At 38.9% G+C, this 15718-nt stretch overlaps 1 protein-coding gene across 4 annotated transcripts; it reads right to left on the bottom strand.

Annotated features, from left to right (window-relative positions):
• Nucleotides 1–9962: 9962 nt before the first annotated feature.
• HNRNPDL (heterogeneous nuclear ribonucleoprotein D-like) lies at nt 9963–15586 on the bottom strand. Of its 4 annotated transcripts, none has more exons than XR_001145386.1 (8): nt 14673–15586; nt 13721–13889; nt 13465–13626; nt 12770–12901; nt 12528–12642; nt 11826–11996; nt 10911–11481; nt 9963–10227 (listed from the first exon to the last, which is right to left on the bottom strand). XR_001145386.1 is itself a non-coding variant. In XM_004681175.2 (8 exons), exons 1-7 carry the CDS (start codon nt 15113–15115, stop codon nt 11411–11413), a joined length of 1263 nt encoding a protein of 420 aa, XP_004681232.1. In that variant the 5' UTR covers nt 15116–15586; the 3' UTR covers nt 9963–11015; nt 11389–11410. The 4 variants fall into 4 exon arrangements, 3 of the variants coding, with proteins under 3 accessions (XP_004681232.1, XP_004681231.1, XP_012579620.1); XM_004681175.2 differs by having other exon boundaries at nt 9963–11015; nt 11389–11481; XM_004681174.2 differs by having other exon boundaries at nt 11389–11481.
• Between the last annotated feature and the right edge of the window lie 132 nt (nt 15587–15718).

The raw sequence follows: 15718 nt of genomic DNA, 5'->3' as shown, positions 1-15718 counted from the left end.
GATTACATTAGACCCAGGCAGCAACTGTCTGTAATAACTCCTAATTTACTCTCATAAAACAGAAAATATTTCTCCATGGTGAGGATAAGTTATTATATATGCTGTCTTTTCGTTCTTTGGATTTCCATGAGGCTTTAACCTAGTTATTTTGTTCCTTTGCACAGGAACGCATCACCTTCCTATGGAACAGTCAAACTCAGGGTTATTCACGTTAACGGTGTCTCGAAGGAAAGAGGAAACTGACATACAGCATAAGGTAGACTCTTCTGATCAAAAAGTGCTCCAGCAGGGAAGACCATGAGAGTTTTGTTCTTGAAGTCATAGATTTTTAGAAACTTAACATCTTTAATTCGCCCTTCATAAGACTTTGGATTAGTGATAATGGATATTCCAATGTATTCACTAGTTTTAGAAAAATCATTAAATTCTGGGCTAGAAATCTGGTTTTGATATTTTGGAACCTCATCATCCAGAGTACAGAACATAACCCACATTGGGAATATGGAGAGTGCAGCCAGACAGACTTAACAGACTAGGAAAAAGAGCAGATCTAACCCCAGATCTTGTCATGCGTCCTAGGAACTGTCTGGTGTTTGCTTTGCACATGAAGAAATACTCTGCCAAGCTCTGTCGAAGAGCTTCTCTTTCATAATTGTGGATGTTGTGCGGGAGGTACCAGGGTGTAGGCAGTGAAGAGCTGGTTGGTCTAACACTCCTCTGTCTAGCAGCAAAGAATGTAGGGCTCAGAGACATCAACTCACTCACATTACTACCAATTTGCTGCTTCTTTTCTTTTGCTAGGTCAAATCTGTTAATAGTCCCTCTAGTGAATTTTTTAAGTTTAGTACTTTTCAGTTCTGGAATTTCTTAGTTTAATTTTTAAAAAAGAAAATTTTCTTTCCTCTTTTTATTTATTTATGCATACAGAACTGGGGTGCAGGGGTGGTAAAAGGATTCAGTAGAGACAGAGTGGGGAGCAGAACAGGCAGATTGAGGAAGTACATTGCTGAGGGAGGCAGTGGGTGGGACAGGAGATGTCTGTCATGATATGTGGGCCACCCCTCTGATTGGGGATTGAAAATGTGCTAAGTGGCTATACCTTTGTAGTGCTGCACTTTAACCTGAGTAATTTTTTACTGAGTTATTTTCTATTAGGGAGATTTCATGCTCATATATGCATGCTTCATTGTTTAATGTGGTTTCCTTTAGTTTTTGAACATGTTTTTAATGGTTGATATATCATCTTTGTCTAGTAAGTTCAACATTCTGATTTCTTGGTAACTGTTTTTATCAATCTCTACTTTTCCAGGTCTGGGCCATGCGTTCCTGTTATATCAAGTCTCATATATTTTTTGTTGTTGATAATTAAAGGACATTTCAAAAATTATAATTCGCAATTCTGAAAATCAAATTCTCTCTTCAGCATTTGTTGTGGCTGCTGTTTATTTATTGTGACTGTCCTAAACTTGTATGTTGTCATAAATTTTTTTTACTTTATTAGCCTAAAGGTAAGTTACTAATGGGACAGAATAAATCTTTTAATGTTTTCTTAAAAAAGATTTATCTTATTTACTTATGCATACAAGAACTGGTGTGTAGGCCAGAGGTGCAGGGGGTGAGAGCTTCACCAGAGACAGACTGGGGAGCAAAACAGGCAGATGTATGGAAATACACTGCTGAGGAGAGCAGCAGGTGAGACAGAAGGGATCTGCTGTGTCATGTGGGCTAGCTCCCTGGCTGTGGATCAATCTTGATCTGCAGTGACAGGTAATAGCTTGATAGTGCTGAGATTTTAACCTCTAGCATCACGAGGAGGTCCTTTACTTTAAATGCTTTGAAGTTTTTCAATTCCATGTTCTTTCTCCTTACCTTCTTGGATACCACCTCACACCAGTGAGAATAGCATATATTAAAAAAAATAGCAACAACAAATGTTGGCGAGGACGTGGAGAAAAAGGAACTCTCCTACACTGTTGGTGGCAATGTAAACTGGTCCAATGACAATGGAGGGCTGTGTGAAGGTTCCTCAAACTACTAAAAATGGAGCTTCCTTATGATCTAGTAATTCCACTCCTAAGAACCTACCCAAAGGACACAAAAACATTAATTCAAAAGGACATCTGTTCCCCTCTATGTTTACCACATAATTGTAATAGGTAAACTATGGAAGCTACCCAAGTGCCCCAAAATAGATGACTGGATCAGATGATGTGGTGTATTTATACAGTGAAATATTACTCAACAATCAAAAAGGATTAAGTTCATGCCCTTTGAAACAACATGGATGTAGTTGGAAAGAGTTATGCTCAGTGAAATAAACACGAAAGAAAAAGAAAAATATGGTCTCACTTGTAGGAAGAATGTAGGGAAATCAAATAAAGGATCAGGGAAAAAAAGGTAACTATAATAAAGTAAAAATCAGATTATCAGCAACTACAGACCAGAGACATTCTGTAGGAAGGAGGTCAGGGCAGGGGTGGGAAGGACAGACCAGTCTATGGTGTTGGTGCACAGATAAATTGGTGGTGGGAATTTCACAGGGAAATCATTGTATAGAAATGAAGGCTGTTGTAATAAATATCTTTAAAGAAAGAAAAAAATGTTTTCAAGTATTAGGTCTCTAAGCATTTGTTGAGTTGCTCCAGCAGGATGTTTATAACTCTGCCTTTGTTTTCGTTTCCGGCTTATGTAGAACCTAAGTGCCAAGCAGAGTTCCTACTGGAACCTCTCAGTAATTTCCTAGGCATGTGCATAGCTCTGCTCATGTGTGAAGCCCCCTAGATTTCCCATAACATGTGGAAACTTTTTTAATGCAGTTTTAAAAAAGACTTATTTATGCATACAAGAACTATGGTATAGGACAGTTCACCAGACAGATTGGGGAGCAGAACAGATAGATCAACTGAGGGGAGCAGCAGGGAGACAGGACAGGTCTGTTGGGCCATGTGTCACCTCCCTGGCTGGGGATTGAACTCATGCAGTAGTGGCTTCAGAGAACTTTATAATACAGTGCTTTTAACCCCTTGCGGAGTGGGGAGGACCCCTTGTGGGAACTTTTTCAAACCTCTGTAGCTCACTTAGTCCTCAATCTTTTTCTTTTTTTTCAATAATAGCTCCTTTTTTTCTCATTTTGTGCATTTAACCATCTCAGTTGTAATCCCCTTGAGCTTCCCATCACAAAATCACCCATGTGCCATCACCATGGTCCTGAGCATTTCCCTTTCCCCAGTTTTTGATCCCATTCCCCATTCCACCCCCATAAAATGTCTCTAGTATATAGCTGTTTATTTTTCTCGCCTAGTCAGTTATATTCCTGCTGTGAGTGAAACCTCCACCATTTTTTCCTTTTCTTTTTTCCAGCTCCATCATAGTCCTCAATCTTTTTTTTGTGTGGTGGTGTTAGATTTTAATTAGCCTCGATTTGTAACATCAGACAAATGTTAAACAAATTAAGAGTGTTTCTCAGAAACAGTCTTGGGATATGGCTTTTTGTATCAAATGATTGCTGAGTCAGGTAACGTTAACATAAACCTGAGGCTGAAGCTTTTATCAATTTGCCTGGTGGGTAAAATAGTTGCAGTTATTTACAGATAGATAGGATTTGGAGGTTTCAAACTTTTGCTATAGTCGCTGCTTAGCATCCTGTTTTCATTTCTAATGTAGTTGCAATTCTTTGCATTTCAAGACGACCAAGAAACTGAGGAGAGCAGCTTCCTTGGTGGACTAGGGGTTAAGTCTTGGCACTTTTCACAGCAGTATTCTGAGTTCAACCCCAACCAAGGAGCTGACCTACATGGCACAGCAGACCTGACTCGCCTGCTGCTCCTCTCAGCAGTGTATTTCAATACATCTGCAGGTTCTGCTCCCCACTGTCTCACTCCCTGCATCTCTGGACTACACCCCAGTTCTTGTATACATAAATAAATACATCTTTTAAGTAAATCTTAAAAAAAAAAAAGGGATGCGGGCAAGGTAAATGGGAACAAACTAGAATGCCATAAACTATTCTGAAACTTATTTTCCTTTTAAGTAAAACTTGGATTGCTCAGAGTTCTGAAAAACTTGATTCTGAGAAATTTGCTATGTTCTCATTACTTTTATGAGGAAGTGAAATTTTGGATGTCCTCACTCTTATTGTAGAAGTGATTCTGATTAAGATAACTATTTAAAAAACCAAACCAAAACAAAAAAACACACCAAGAAAACTGTTTCCAAAGATACCTTTTCTACTTTTGATACTCCTGTAACATAACAGATGCAGCTGCCTCCAAAACTAACCCATCACTGCTGGGTACTTGATACTGCTGCTAGTACTACTGCTTCTTTGGCAACACTGCTGTCACTTGTCCCAGCATTCATTCTACTAAATCAGTTTGATTGGCTATCTCTTGTAATGTCTAATGTAAAACTGAGAACTGTGGTCACCTATCGGTGCCTTAGCTGTAAAGATGCCAAAAGGTGATTCTAAAACTCCAATTAAACACATCCACTATATCCTTTGTCACTAATTATAACAATTTTCATTTTTTTGTTCTTCCATGCTACATTTTAACTACTTTCTTCTCAGTTCAGTAATTCTTAAATTGTGTCTAATAGATTGTCACTCATCTACCTTTGTTTTTAACTTCAATATTGTATTAAGATTTTTTTTTTTATCAGATCTGTATGATGCTTTTACAATTTTCACTTCCTGAGATATTTTCAAGCTTGTACTTTATTTCAACATACATGGTAGAAGACCTGATTAATACTTGAATTTGGTCATTGTACTGATTTGCATTCTTTCATTATGCTTGAAATTTGCAGAAATCATCAGAAACTTTGGATAAAATTAACTTCTTTCAGAAATTATTCTCATGTCCCTTCCATTCACTTAACATTCTTTTTTTTTTAACCTTTCTAGGACTATCATTATGTTTGAGATTCGAGTTCTCTTAGCCACCCCTAGGTGAGGAACTTGGATTATTTCTTTGGAAACCGGGTTAAGTAACTGGTCATTAGAGCTTCTACATGGGTAGGACATAAGCTTTTGTGTCCTTTGCCCTGTAAGGCTGGCTTTTGAGTGCTGTACTTCTCTAGGTTTTGACTTTTTCTTAGGTTTTAACCAAGTAAACTCATTTATGTCAGTACTCTGAAGTTAGAAAATACTTAATCCTGCTTGTCTTCATGAGGATTGATAGTTCATAGCAGCTGTAAGTAGACAAACGTTTTGAAAAATTTATATATATATATGTATATATACACACCTTTTTTCTTTTATGTAGGTATATATGTACACTGATTATACACTTACATGTTATGGAAAGTGTTAGTACATGAACATCTGTATAGCATACTTAATACCAATTTACAAAACAGGATGATCTTAGGATTTATGAAATAATTTCAAGAAACTTTGAATGTTCACATACTGTTCTTTTTCCATCTCACAGCAACAAATGGAGTTAGCAAACTGTGACTGTTACTTGTTATACTAAATATATGCCTACCTTTACCAGTAGAATTGTCAAGAGAACAGTAATTACTGTCAGTATATTTCCTAGTTAAGAGATCTGTTTGCTCTGTTAATGGCAGAAGAAAAGTTCCTCCCTTGGTATTCTTAATGAAGAGAAGAAAGATTTCATTTCATCAGGGGGCAAATATTTATTAAAATTAATTAAAAAAACAAAACAAAAACACTAGCCTAGTTTGTACTGTGGTGCTTGAATGTGGGTTGATGGCAAATTACCCTTTCACTTTCACTAGTGAATTTCAAGTGTTACAGTATGTTTAAATGTTTGTCTTAGGGTAGGTAATATAGGGAAAACAAAAATCCTTTTGCTAATGCCTCTCTGTTCAAAAACTGCTATGTTCAAATGAAAATTTGAATTAAAACAAAATATAAAATAAGGGAAATTAAGTATTCTTAAGAGTCCTGATTTTACACGGATTACAACTAAATAATTTATGAAAAAATTAGCTTATACCCACAGACATACTTGAACGATCTCAACGATGACTTGGTTAACTGATTAAAGCATTCAAATGCACTCTAAAGAAATTTTAATTAAATCCATACCACAAGTATTTAAAGATAGCTCTTTTCTCTCATGCATTATTTAAGTAATGCATTCTCAAAAATGCCTTTTTCCTTTCTTCAATGATGTCAAAGTAACTCTAAAAGTCCTAGAATTAGTAAAGTGTTGAATTTATCTTCAGTCTTTTCAAAAAATATTTTTATTTATGCAGAGAAGACCTGGGATGTAGGCCAGAGGTATGGGGGTAGTAAGAGGACCCACCAGAGAGAGTGGGAAGAAGAACAGGCAGATTCACTGAAATACACTGTTAAAAGGAAGCAGCAAGGAAGACAGGAGTGGTCTGTTGTACTCTAAATGGATTAGCTCCCTGGCCAGGGATTGAAATCAGGCTGTAGCAGTGATAGCTCTCACACTTAAACTCCTAGTCCCTATTTCCAGTTTTTTAAAGTTTGATAGAAACCACTTATTTAAAAAAAAAAATTGCATAAACTAATGAAAATACTGTCTCTTTGATTTTGGCTGCTATATTGGTACAATGCTGATTAACACAATGTAGTTCTCTTTCACAGCTATTTGCCTTTGATTAATAGGAATGTAACTGCATACAGAGAGAAATCAATATACTGACAAAGACATTCAAAATGTATAATCCATGGGGATGAAATATTTAAACTTTCTTGGTATTGAAACAATTCAACTATTCTGAAACACCATAACCCCTACTACCATATGCTCCACCCTCCTTTCATTCTTCTGCTTGCATGGTCTATGAAAACCATGCCCCAGTTGTCCCAAGATTCAAGAGCAACCTAAATAATCAGTCAATTCTTAAGGACAGGTTTCTATGAAAACAAGTAGTTTCTTCATATTATTTGGACTCACTTCATAAGAGGTTCAAGAATGAATCAACTAGACTAAAATCTTCCTTTTCTACAAAAGATCTTAGCACTTACATGTTAACTACATGGAAAAAAAAAAGCTAATTTTAATACTTAAAAGGCCATTTCCAGAAGAGACACATGATTCTGTTCAAAATCCTGGCATCAGAAATGCCTGATATTTTAAAAGCTTGATACATTTTTAAGATTTCAAAGTATGAGCTGGAATTTTTAGCTATCAATTAAGGTTTGAATAGGGTCTTTTATGGGGTTGGTCATTATTGCCTCTTCATCCATTAAACTACCACTAACCCATAAATTACCCCTCAGCCCTCCCATAACCAAGTAGATACTACCTGAAGAAACCTACTTTGTGTAACCTTCTCAATGGCAGCAATTTAATTTTCACCAGTTTGCTACCATAAAAGCAAACAGTTCAAGTTTTAAACCCTGTGGCTTTTAAAGATGTAAGTTCCCCATAATTACATTTAAAATATGTATAGACATGCTTATTTTTTCTGTTCTTGCTATTTTGTCTGTTCTTGCTATTTTGTCATATTCTCAAAAGGAAGTAACCATTACTAACATGAGAAAACTTGTCCACAGGATAGTTTCTAACTTGTATTCATTTCTGATAAACAGAAATTTTTAAGATTTTGTTACTTGATATTCTATATTTTAAGTAACAGTGATATTACGCTGAATATGCTTTTTTAAACTACATCTCAATCCCACCACCATTTGAAAGGTGGGGTTTCTCTCAAGGTTAAATCCAGAGATTAAACTGTTACAGTTTTACAAATTAAATCTTTAGATTGTTCAGCTTTACCCTATAATTTCCAGACCACCACTATTATTTACTAGTTTATTAAAAAAGCAATGGTCAAGTTGATTATTTTTGGCCAAGCAAAACTTATTTGAACATTCTAATTTGACTATTTCAAAACAAATACTTAAAAATTTTTAACGGCAACACCTTTTTTTTATATGAAAGATCCAAGTTGCCTTGTTTTGCATAGTTAACTCCGCTTAATAGCTGACCATTCTATTAGGCTGTCAAGTTTAGACATTTCCCAATTCCATTTAATTCTAGAACAATTCAAAGGGTATATATACAAACTGTAAATAAAAACTGGTTTCTATACCTGTGGTGTCCAAGTTACCTTTTTAATCAGTGAAACTTAGCATCCTGTTTTGACATCCAATCAAATCTTGGTAATCAGTAATGCCTTTTTCCAGATGTTTTGTATTAAATTTATGAAAATTATCAAAGGGTCTGTGCCTGTTACAATTTGAAAATAAAGACACGTCAGATAATGGAATAAAAGCTATTCATCAAGATTAGTACTCCAATATAGATGTGATTATCAAATATTAACCTTTATCAGTGACATTGTTAGTAAGCTGATTTTTACCCTCACCTTCATTTTCTATTACTTCTAAGTAGGTAGTTCAGAATGAGACCTTAACCATTTACCCAAGCAAAACTGATCAGAACATTTATCCTTGGCAGATTGGTCAAATTTACATCAATGGGCATTTATCCTTAGCAGATTGGTCAAATTTACATCAATGGGCATTTCAAATCCAAAGTCCCCTAGAGAAAAAGTACATTCTACTCCCCATTCTTTGTAAAAGATCTCAGACAACAGTATCTAGATGTAGTGTATTTCTTCAGTCATATATATCAAGACTTGATTGAAGTTTGGATTTTGTTTAAAAAGCTTTTATTCATTTTTATCAGGGAAAGGACAATGTTGTTACCTAATAATAAATTTTAATTTACAGGATTCACTGTCCTAAGACACTCTCCTATTCACTTTGACAACTTAGAATGAAAACCTCCCTTCTGGTCCCTAAATTGCATGGAAACAGAACCCCTTTTAATAGCCAACATTGGTACTTGGCCTACGTGTAAAGTCAAATAGCAAAAACATAACAAGGCCAAGAGCATTGTAATTCTGATAACCTAGCAAGTACAAACATCATTGGAACAAAGTTAGTTGCAGGTACCAAATAAAGGTTCATCAGCATAAAAAACACATTTGGTTGAAAGTGAGGTCAACTACTCTAAATGTGAACATGTATGCTAACCTTAGTGGCTAACATGGAACCAAAGAAAACAGAACCTTAGGTATGATTACTGCACTGAATTCAAAACCTGATTCACCCAGCAAAACCCCAAAACCTCGACCTGTCACTGCCTTTCAAGGCATCATCACCTATTAATTTGGTTGTATGTTTGAATTCACTTTATGTATACCTTTTCCCACCATTCATATGTCTAAATATGGACACATTTAACTAGCTCATGCACTAACTGCATCAATGAAGCTTACTGACTTAAAGAACTCACACCACATAAGTTTACACCCAATACAGCTTCTTAAGAATGTCCCAATAGAAAATATTTTGTTCAGTTTGGTGCTTATTGTAGCTAATACCAACAAAAAAACAATTTACTCTAGCACGGCACTACTTCAAGTATCTTTTGAAATTTATACCTCATACTCAGTTGCCAAAATCGTTGTTGTAACTATTTTGATAAATCATAGCTCCTATCAGTTTTAACAGTTTCCTTTTCCTTGCATTTAGGAAGAGAACAATTAGGTCAAGGTACAGATTAGCTCATTTTTAAAAAAAGCAAACCACCAAGTTGGAAATATTTACCAAATCATTAATAAATGGCTTTCCAAACAGGAACAAAATCTTTTCTATTTAAAAAGGGAGCTAACATGCTTTACGCAGTTCAATTTTTTCCTTTAAAATATAATCCGTAAGACTTATTGTCTACTAAAAAGCTTCTGCTTATTCTTAACACTATAGACTATGTCATGGAGACTTAACAGGACAAAGTCCCCAGCTTATTAACAGGGATAATGAAGCCTCAGAGTGTAAAATACATTAACATAAAAAATGGGTAACAGGGCAACACTGTAGCTGGCTGTTCAAAAAGGATCACAGTTTCTCCCTATGGATCAATACTTTCTACAAAATAAACTGTGCCTTAATTATTGCTTATTTAAAATTACACTTTTACAGAGCTAGTTAGTACCTGACGCAGAAAAACAATCACATAAGGAAGCATTTATTTGAGGTTTAACAGGAAATCATACAAATAAAATTTGTATAAACACAAATCCACATCGAGTCATAACACAGATAGCAAATGACAAAAGTAAAAACAAAGAAAACTAATTGGCGGCTATATACAGTTGGACACAGTTGTGTCTTGTACACTAGAAAGTCTTTTACAAAATAATCATCTTAGATCAACAGAAGATCGATCTTCGATGTCGTCCTGCAAGATGGGTATACCTTTGCATTTCCTCCTACGAACAAAAACAAAACAGCAATTAGGTATGTGCAACTCTGACAAGCTTTCAAAGGTCCACTTTCATGAACTGTTTTAAGTCCTCACTTTATTCTTTTCGTCAACAATTAAAGATCACATGCATATTGATTGGCAAAATGCAGTTTGGGCGATCAATAAATTCATCCAGATTTTCCCAAATGATATTCAATTTAAACCTATTCAAGAAGAATTTGGGAATGCAGTCTTCCCAACACAGTCACAGGCTGAACTGCGGTAGATTCAAGGTCTACTAGAAGAATCTCTAGTAAGCCAAATGAAGTTCAATCACAAATTTCTAACAGGCATTTTGTATTACATGGAAACAAATTCTTTGTGCATATGATCTTTAATTTATATCCCAGATTTAAAAGTTCTTGTTTTGGTTGGTAGATTTCACTATTAGCTATAAAAAGAAAAAGCAAGCATTAAATCTTAAAGAATGAACACTTAAAATGAGGCTCCACAATTGAAATACAACACTAAACAGAAGACCAAAATGATTAAGCTGTAAAAAGGCATTTTATGTACTTTAACTCCTGTAAAAAACCATTTAAGTTAAGTTTAGACACTTAATCTTCAAAAAGATTAAAAAAGAAGCCAAAGTCTGAAGTTTTCCACTTTAATCTTTACGCTGGTACATGAAGTTGGAAGAGACCATACCACAGGACAGCGTTTTCTGGTGTATGCCTTGCGCTCTGCCCGCAACGTGCGACCCCCAGAGATAGACGTGGTCAGGGTGACACACGGCCTGCAATGAAGTTCCCGCTGGCGGGTACAAACAAGGTATAATGTCAGAGTTAGAAGACAACATTCTTGTTTTCCTTAAGTTGTACCCATTTCAGTACTTTACCTGTTAATAGTTCTAAAAAAGTTTAATTTTTCCTCTAGACCACCTGGTACACAAAGCAAACAGAAAAACTCTTAAGTTTTTCTGTAATACTAAAGAAAGTGAGATAAGTCTTTAAAGTTAAAGATCTATAGACACTTTAGGCAAAACAGGCTCATAAAGCAATTAAAAAATTAACAATTTAGTAAAAACAGGCTACATAATATTTTGTTTTTACTTATTTTTCATTTGTCTATTGATCTTTAAATTAAATTAGACACTTCCAGTGGTTTCTTGGTCTCTTGTACACACCTGTTTTTTCCAATGTCCTCCTTTAGTATGGCTGGTAATTGTTTTGATGATTGCCACCTCCTCGAGATGCCTTGCCATAAGTGCTCTGTTGGCCTATTTTGAAAAGACAAAACATTACATTAAACAGTTGTCTGTAAAAGAACTTTGCTATTTTAAAAGTGTATGCTATTTTAAAAGTATTTACACACGACTTAGCATGCCAAGTAAACATTAAAATCTCACACATTTCAAACAAACTAGTCATACATTTTATCACATATTACATAATGTTTATGACACCAAAACCTGTCACTGTAATTTCACTAAGACACTAAACCCTCAAAAATGTAACATCTCTATTAATGGTAAAACACACACACACAATTTTAAAATGGGATTCTACTTTAACACTAAAGTATAAGACCATTTGTATATGAAGTTAAGTTAAATATTCTTACCACTGTAGTCTGCATATCCCTGTCCATATCCATAGTTCCCATAGTTATACCCAGTATAATCATATCCGCCATAGCCACTATAGTTTTGATCACCACCATAGGCACTATTGTAATTTCCATATCCTTGATCATAATAGTTATTAAATCCTTGGTTCCAGTTTTGGCCCTGACCTGAAACAATGCACAACGATTGTTAGGAAACAACTTCTGACCCTTAATCTCAACATAAAACTATGTGTTCCTATCACTCTGCATATCTTAAAAAGGCAGAATAAATGCTGTATTGACACCTGCTTGAGGAAGTATTTTTCCAGTTGTCATTAAAAGGACAGGGGCAGAAAGTCCAACTGTGCCAGTACCAAGCTTCCTACAGTTAATGAAAATCAGGATAAAGGTGAAGATGGGTAGAATGTTTGGCTTGGGTATAAGGTCTCCTGCACAAAGAAACATAGCATGCCAAGGTGTCATGTAATCCTAACTACATGTAACGGCATTGTATCTTCCACCAGCAGCAACAGTGTTAGGAGCAGCCACTCTTTAAAGAGGTGAAATCAGTAAAATCACCAGAAACAAAAATCTACCCAACCCAGGTGTGGTCAACTTTTCATGCTGGAAGAGTTTACAATTTGGATCTCTCTCTCTCACGGGCTAACCCATATTTAGCTGACAACTTGAGCCATTTCCCAGGAATTAAGGTCTTACCTCGTCCACGACCCCTAGTACCGCCTCGTCCACCAGCTGCAGCCCCTCTTCCTCCTTTTTGTTGTTGCTGTTGCTGCCTATATACCTCTTTGGGTTGTGCAACTTTGATTTCACACTATAAACAAATTTTAAAAAGCAAACACAACTGTTACTTAAGTTCTGTTAAGTGCTTCAAAACCAACTGAGAAATCATCCCACTAAGGAGTAAAACTTCTCACTTTTAATTATAAAATTAGCCTTACCTTCCCAGAACCAATTTGATGATATCTGCTTTCTAACAATTTCTTCACTGGCTCTTCGTCTGTATATGTGATAAAACAAAATCCTCTTCTTTCATTTGTTTTAGTATCCATAGGAAGTTCAATATTTTCAATCTGTAAACAAGATGAACAGTCAGGGTTTCCTACTGCTGCAGGTCCTTTTCATGCCAACACATTTATTGACATGTTATTCTAATCAGGTGAGCTGGTTTATTACCAAGTCAAACTATTGACAGAATGACTTGCTTATGCCTGGAACATTTATTATAGCAGAATACAAAACTTTAGTATTATTTTGTGCCCAACACATGCCACAAATTAGTAACAAATACAACCAGCGGCCACACCGAAGCATTCTTGTTTTGGCCAAAATAAAGGAACTAGATGTTGCTGTCTCATTAAACTACAAAATGTAGTAAGTTGCAGTCCCTGGAAGGAACCTTCTGAATCCCCCCCATTATATATATATACATATTTTATTTTATAATAACTTTTTACATATTTTTGTGCATTTTCCATCTCAGTTGCAATCCCCTTGGGTTTGCCATCACCAAATCACCCATGTGCCCTCACCACAGTCTAGTGGACCCTCTGAATTTATTAACCTCTCTCTCACCAGACAGCTGAACATACTACTGCAAAGAAACAGACCCGGGATGAACAATTACACAGCGCACCTCTCCAAAGGCTCCAAAATATTCTTTAATTTGTTCTTCAGAAGTATCTGGGCTCAGTCCACCCACAAAAACCTTCTTGGGGGGCTCCTTCCCTTTTAAAGCTTTGGCCCTTTTGGGGTCTATCAATTTGCCATCCAGCTTGTGTTCTTTCAGTTCCAAAACCTAGAAGACACATTCATTTAATCTGACAGCAATGTACAACCAAATCCCAGAACTTGCAAAAAATAAAAGGAAGCGGCACAAGACAGGCCCCTACCTTATCAACACTAGCAGCATCTTTGAAAAGCACAAATCCAAATCCTCTTGATCTTCCAGTGACTGGATCTGTCTTAATTGTACAGTCTACAACTTCCCCAAATCGAGACAAATATTCAGTCAGGTCTTTCTTGCTTGTATCCCAGCTCAAGCCTCCAATAAACATTTTACTAGAAATGAAAGTAATTTCCTTTTAAATGTTAGCCGCTCAAACAATTTTGTTAGTTCTGGGGTTAATTTGATTTGCGAATTAAATATGGGGTAACTTGCCTCCATGTGGAAATAATTTAACCTATGTTTCATATATACACAAAGGAACGGACAATAGACACAAAACCCCCCAATTTCCATCGAGCTCACTAAACCTGGCGGGGCAGTTTGCCCTTCACATTACTGCATAGCACAAAGTTTAAAGGGACTAACAAAATGTTTAAGATCGCATTAGGTCAAAAAATCCAACCTAACTCATGCCCTGCAATTTAAGTCCTTCCCCACCACTCTTCCTCACTTGTCAAGCCAACGTTCCACCCAGAGAGCTCAATAGAGCGCGTTCTGGGGACCGGGTACCAGTGTTCTACAGTTTCCCAAAGCAAGAGTTGCTTAAACTCCCCAGGAAAACGGCGCCGAACACTAATGGAGACACAATGAAGAGGCGGCGGCAGCTGCAGCATGTGGCGCAGCGAGGCCGGCCCCTCCCCCTCGGGCCCCACGCAGCGCCTGCGCAATCGGGACAGACGCCGCCGCCCTCCTCCTCCAACCCCTCCGCCCTTCCCCCACCTTCCGCGGGCCTCTCGAGTCACCCCTCCGACTCCTACTTCCCTCCTCTCTTCTAAGCAGTGGGGCCCAGCGGGCACGCGGGGGAACTCGGAGCCAAGAATGGGGGCAGCGCGCGGCTCCCGAGGGACGAAAGGCGCGCGCGGCGCGCTGGGGGAGAGGGGAGAAGCGTGCGGTACCCGTCATCCTGCTGATTCTTGCTCGCGTTGATTTTGGATCCCTCTGCGAATTCCTCTATGTTGCTGTACTCGTTCATGTCCTCCATGGTGGCGGAGTTGTCGGCCGGGGGGTGCTGGCGCGCAGTCCGTGTCGCGGCAGCAGCGGCGGCGGAGCGTTGTATGGAGCTGGATTTAAAATGGCGGCGGAAGAGATCCGGGCGCCGCCTGCGCCCTCCCTTTATAGCTGCCCCGCCCGCCAATCGGGAGGGTTGCTGGGCGGTGACGTGGCGCTGGGCACGGCGCGCCCCCTGCCGAGCGGAGCTGGGAGCGAGCGAAGGGAGGAGCGGGGCCAGCTGCCGCGGCGCCCGCGGCCGCCAATGGGAGAGGCTGCGGGAGGCTAAAGTAGCGGGAGCGGAGGGAAACAATGGCGGCGGCACATGGGAAAGCCGGGGCGGGACCTCCATCTCGGCCCTCCCGGCGAGGAATCGAGTCGCGAGTGAGGGGACGCGGGCTTGGGAGGAGAGAAGCGTCAGAAGAGAAAAACGAAGGGGAGGAGAGTCCTGGGGTCAAAAATCCCGAGCAGCGCTGTCGCAGGGCCACAGTCCCTCTTGCCTTGAGAGCCCTTGTGTCTGGCGTCCGGTCCAGCCCACTCCCAGCAAAGAGCCGTCAACCCCGCCTTTTTCCGCCCTCGGTTCCCCAGCGCGGAGCTGCTACGGCGGCTGAAGGTAGCGATTGGCACAGCGGCCGGGCTGCTCCAAAAAGGCGGACTGCGCCCGGCACCGGCGGCTGAGGCGATGAGCGCGCTCGCCCGTCCGCCGCGCGCACGCGTGTTTTGTCCTCGAGCTGGTTGGAACCAGCCGAACAGGAAGCGGGCGCGCGGCGGCCCTCCGGGAAGCGGCGCGGCGCGGGCGCCTCTTCCGCTGCGACCACGGGGGCGCGGTGGGCCTCCTCGCCGATCGGCCGGAACCCGGGCCAAAGCAGGCACGCCCGGACCCGGCACGGCCTCTTTTGCGGGCGGAGGGGCTCGGGCCTGGTCAGATTACAGTAAATATGCAAAAGCGGAGGCA

The sequence above is a fragment of the Condylura cristata genome, unplaced genomic scaffold (assembly GCF_000260355.1).
Source record: "Condylura cristata isolate star-nosed mole 26May11 unplaced genomic scaffold, ConCri1.0 scaffold00012, whole genome shotgun sequence".
Taxonomy (NCBI): domain Eukaryota; kingdom Metazoa; phylum Chordata; class Mammalia; order Eulipotyphla; family Talpidae; genus Condylura; species Condylura cristata.
The sequence above is the reverse complement of the archived record's forward strand: the minus strand, read 5'-3'. Positions and strand labels throughout refer to the sequence as shown.

Coding starts and splice junctions, on each gene's coding strand:
- HNRNPDL (XM_012724166.1), bottom strand. CDS start 15,115: ATGGAGGTCCCGCCCCGGCTTTCCCATGTGCCGCCGCCATTGTTTCCC. Junction 13,890..14,672: donor AAGAATCAGCAGGATGACGG/GTACCGCACGCT, acceptor TTTCATTTCTAG/TAAAATGTTTATTGGAGGCT. Junction 12,902..13,464: donor ATTTTGGAGCCTTTGGAGAG/GTGCGCTGTGTA, acceptor TCTTGTTTACAG/ATTGAAAATATTGAACTTCC.